Raw genomic sequence first — 5080 nt, 5'->3', positions numbered from 1 at the left:
AAGTGTTTACGTGTATTTTATGAGTATCCCATAAAATTAAATAGGAAGTATGGTCAACACAGGCAAGCAGGAATAGTCTCCATGAAAATTGTATATGAAGAACCATAAATCGTATTCTGGCCCCTTTTTGGGGCATGCTCCCTTTTTCAAAGCATTTCATCGGCTTAGCGGTTGACCATAGAAAATTTTTACAAAGCATTAATGTAGGAAACTTTATCTAATTTAAATACGTAAATAGTTTCCAAGACAGGTAATAATTCAAAAAAGGATTCAGCATTATTTTCCAAATAACATTATATATAATTATTCCTGTCTCCTGCATTATTTGCATCACTTCATTCTGATGAACTAAATTTTAATTTGATTTTCTTTTTCATGTATTATTTTATTGTTTATTTATTTATATTTTTAATCGTTTATATTAATAAATAATTGTTGTATTAGCAGTAATAGTTAACCGAGGATCTAATCTAAGAAAATAATAAACCAGATATATTTTGTTTTTAAGGCTGTTTCAGAAATATTAATAATGTTGTTAATGTTAAATTTGTTAACAGATACGCATGGAGCAGACTCGTCGGGGATGAATACGACGTGGAGGATACTGACAATGAAACCTTTTTAGACAACGTGACCAGCATTTACAGCAACTTGACAAGTACCGCTGAAGTTCTCACACCGGTACTGCCACCGTTCGAGCCATGGCAGACGGTCCTCATCGCCATCTGCCTTGGAATATGTATCGTCCTCACTGTCGGTGGAAACATTCTCGTCCTCATGGCCTTCATCGTTGACCGCACAATACGACAGCCAAGCAACTATTTCATTGCTTCACTAGCTGCTACTGACATGCTCATAGGTAATTAAAACTTCTCTAAACATATTAGCACCTTTTCATCAACAAGAAGTTCTCATTTGATATTATCTGTTTCAGGAACTGTCTCAATGCCGTTTTATACTGTATACGTTTTGATGGGCTACTGGAATCTAGGACCCATCCTTTGTGATCTATGGCTGTCCGTGGATTACACGGTATGCCTTGTTTCTCAGTATACCGTTCTCCTGATTACCATCGACAGATTCTGCTCCGTCAAAATAGCCGCAAAATATCGTGGTTGGAGGACTAAAAACCGCGTGATATGGATGGTCACAATAACGTGGATCATACCAGCCCTCCTCTTTTTTATTAGTATATTTGGCTGGGAGCATTTTATTGGTTACAGAGATCTACTTCCAGGACAGTGCGCTGTTCAGTTCCTAAAAGATCCTGTTTTCAACACTGCACTGATAATTGGGTATTATTGGACAACCCTCGTTGTTCTGTTTGTTCTATACGGTGGAATATACAAAGTGGCGTATGACATGCAAAAGAAAAGCGAAGCGAAACAGAGAAAAATGCAATCAATGGTAGCTCTCAGTGCTGGAGCAATGTCCGGAATGGCGGGAAGAGCAGCGGGCATTGGTCTTTCAAAAACTCAGAGCACACTATTGAGCCAGGACAAGCCAAAATCTGTCACAACTCCTTGCACAGGTTTGTCTGTTATATCGACACACAGTAGTGGAGGAGAATCATTATCCAGCCAAAAAGTAGTCAACACAAACAATAAAACACTGGCCGTGGGAGATGGGCAAAACACCACAGAAAGGAAGAAGAATACTTCTGGGGAAGGGGATAAATCAGAAAGATCAAGCAGTCCAGCGTTCGATTCGGATGAAGACAGCACAACGTGCACTGTAGAGAGACCTTCAACGTGGAACAAGAAAAAACAGTCATTAGCAGGGATGGTGGCACAAGCAGGAGCTCTTTCTGTATTTGCACCAGGAAAAGTGAATGGAGTTATTCCAATAAAGATACCTGATATAAAACGGACAGAGGAATCACCCGAAAAGCCACCTCCTACTCAAACCACAGACAAATGTCAACATGAGAGCCCACAAAAAGAAAACAGCCCAGCTAAAGTAAACAGTCCACCAAAAGGGACGGATACGCCAGGAGGACAGTCCAGTAAGACTATTACTCCTCTTTCAACAAGACAAGAGTTCCACAAGAGTGATAGATCACTTTCAGAAATATCTTCTCCTCCCATGTCAAGCATTCAATCACCACCTATCATTCCACCACCTGCAATGTTCCAATCGAGCACACCTTGCTCAAGTAATTCTCCACTCAGTTCATCCGGGCGTCCTAGGAGTCTCATTATGACTAGGAACACGTACGATATTCTAACTGGGATGGACAACTCTGATCTTAGATACATGGATGAGAGTTCAGTAATAGTACCTTCACCAAACTTTGAGAGTCCCCCTTCAACAATGAGTTTCCCTGCTACTGCATCCACTGCTCCTCCTTCTCCAATGCACAATTCAATGACCATTAGCAATACTTCACTATTACAGGCTGCATTAATGAGAGCAGCAGCTCAACAAGCAACACCACCAAAAACCACTCCTCCACCAATAGCTAAAGTCAACACAGAAGTAAGTATTAGTACCGAAGATAACAAACTTGTGACAACCATTGTTGAAGGAGTAGTAGAAACAGAATTGACTGATAAAGTTGGCACACCTGCTACAATATATTCTACTACATCTATCTCTGTAGCAACTGTGCAAGCAATCACAACCTTACCATCTACACCAGATCCTAAGAAAGAATCAATAAAAGGTGGATCAGAAAGAAAAGAAGGTTCAAGAAGAGATTTTGTTAAAACAATAGGGAAACGCCTGAAAGCTAAGGGGCGTAGTGGTCAATTAGGAAGACAAAAATCCAAATCTGAAAATAGAGCAAGGAAAGCTTTTAGGACGATATCTTTTATTTTAGGAGCTTTTGTTGCTTGTTGGACACCTTATCACATTCTAGCTTTAGTAGAAGGATTTTGTGCTCAACCACCATGTACTAATGAACATCTTTTCATGTTTTCATATTTTCTTTGTTATGCTAACAGCCCTATGAATCCATTTTGCTATGCTTTGGCTAACCACCAGTTCAAAAAGACATTTACCAGGCTTTTAAAAGGAGATTTTCATATGACTTAGAAAGGCCTAGGACAATCATATCCTTATAGGTATGCCTTTGTAGTATACCTTATACGTATCCAAAACCTCCAAATTATTTTTTGAATTTAACTGATACTAAAATGATTACACATTTATTTTATGATTTGTTATTATTTTTTACAATATCAAACGCAAAAAAAATAATAAATAGGGAAAAGACACCTTTCTACAACAATCAATAAAGCAAACTCAAAGAAGTGGTTTTCGGATTCGCCTTATAGGATATTTTGTGTACAGGGTACCCAACCTAGTGACCCTTCAATTAGTTCCCTTAGTTCAAAATAACTAGTGCTTTTAAATGGCCCTTTTTGGTATAAGGTACTTAATTAAAAATAACATGACAATACATAATATATAGATCAATTGCGAAATACTGATGATTGTAATCTTTGTAAATATAGGAGCTAATGATTTGTACATTGTAAAGGAGATAAAAATATATTGGTTTGCTAGGGTGGAAAGATTTGTCCAGATCACTTGGTTAACTGAGCCCTAACCAATGTGTTCTTGGCGTTTCGTTTTCCATTCTTGTTTGTTGAAATAATATTTTTTCACAAAAAAAGTTAATAAAATTATATATTTAGCTATAGTAAAAAAATATCCTAGTCTTCTACCTTCGTCTTACTCAAAAGTGTGGATTTGCCAATTAAAAATAATAATTCCTGAATTATTATATGCATAAAGCATTGTACATAATAAACGGTCAAGGAATGACTGATTTTTTTTACAAAATCTGCTTTATATTTTGTAATTCAATTAATTATTGGTATATAATTAACAATTGCTTGTTTAATACAGCTTATTTAACAGTTGTTTTTATAATAACATTTTCTAATGATATTACTTTATACCATGAAGAAGTATATTTACTTATTTATCAAATAAGTTAATGTACACTACATAATAAGGGATGCTGTAAAGCAGCCTCTTTTTTTAGTCTTGTTAAGAAATTTAATATCAAACAGTTTAACTTAAGATAAACTCCATTGACAGTTTGTATCAACTGAATGCTTTGGTAGCTTTATTAATTTTAAAGTGAATTCACTCAAAAGTGATTACACTTTTAAGTACATTAAATTTTTTAATTATAAAAACATCTACTGTAAAATATTTAGTTGGTCATGTATAAAGAAATTGATGTATATATTGTTGTAACAATGTTAAATGTTGGCCCTTAATTTGTGATATTAAAAATTTTAGATGCTATGTATTTATTTTAAATGTCTATGCTTTAGAATATTAATTATTAAGTATTCTTGTAATTAATTTTAAGGTTTAATTGATATAAAAATAATAAATAGCTATATGTATATAAATTACAGCTAAGATACTTAACACTATAAGTACTTGAAAATGACAATACCCACTCAACTTAGGTTGTGTATAATATTTATAGCAATTGAAAAAAATATTTAAAAAATTCTTTAAACATTTTACAAGAAAGACATTAGTGAGAAACCAGGCAACTCAGCACAGTTAAGTGCATAACCCTTGTATAGTTGAAATAGATAGTGCCCATTAATGGTCTCTAAGACCAAAATTAGACATAAGCTTATAAGTGAATAAAACTCGTCAAAACAATTGTGTATGTAATATAAGTACTATTCAAAGGACATTTGTAAAAAGTTCTAATTCATTTTTTGAATTTATTTAATTATTTATAATTGCAGTGTGGAATTAAATCAGCAAATGCTTTCAGCATTTTTTGAACTCATGGCAGTAAGAAAAATGATTCTCAGAGACTATCATAGAGAAGACACATTGTATTTTAAAGATTTATTAATAACTGAAACAAAACCCATATCTCCTGTAAGTGCAAATAAATTTAAATTTTAAATTTTAACAATCAAGAAAGTATATATATACTGTTAGAAATAGTTATGTGGGATTGAATTAAATAATAACATTTTAAAGTACAAAAGCAAACTGAGCCACTACTACCTTACTAACCTGACAAATTCTTGGCTATAGGCAGAATTGCATCAATATTTTCATCAAATTTATAATTAATCTAGTGTCCATT

At 34.1% G+C, this 5080-nt stretch overlaps 1 protein-coding gene across 1 annotated transcript; it reads left to right on the top strand.

Moving 5' to 3' along the window:
• Positions 1–645: 645 nt before the first annotated feature.
• mAChR-B (muscarinic acetylcholine receptor) lies at positions 646–3182 on the top strand. The gene is made up of 2 exons (XM_024362093.2): positions 646–859; positions 935–3182. Exons 1-2 carry the CDS (start codon positions 778–780, stop codon positions 3034–3036), a joined length of 2184 nt encoding a protein of 727 aa, XP_024217861.1. The 5' UTR covers positions 646–777; the 3' UTR covers positions 3037–3182.
• Positions 3183–5080: the final 1898 nt, after the last annotated feature.

Source organism: Halyomorpha halys, unplaced genomic scaffold, assembly GCF_000696795.3.
Source record: "Halyomorpha halys isolate HHAL.00 unplaced genomic scaffold, Hhal_1.1 Scaffold2270.1, whole genome shotgun sequence".
In the NCBI taxonomy this organism is placed as follows: domain Eukaryota; kingdom Metazoa; phylum Arthropoda; class Insecta; order Hemiptera; family Pentatomidae; genus Halyomorpha; species Halyomorpha halys.
The sequence above is the reverse complement of the archived record's forward strand: the minus strand, read 5'-3'. Positions and strand labels throughout refer to the sequence as shown.

Excerpts from the sequence above, each read along its gene's own strand:
- mAChR-B (XM_024362093.2), top strand. The coding sequence starts at position 778 with ATGGCCTTCATCGTTGACCGCACAATACGACAGCCAAGCAACTATTTC. Across the intron at positions 860-934 it reads TGCTACTGACATGCTCATAG|GAACTGTCTCAATGCCGTTT; the intron begins GTAATTAAAACT and ends TATCTGTTTCAG.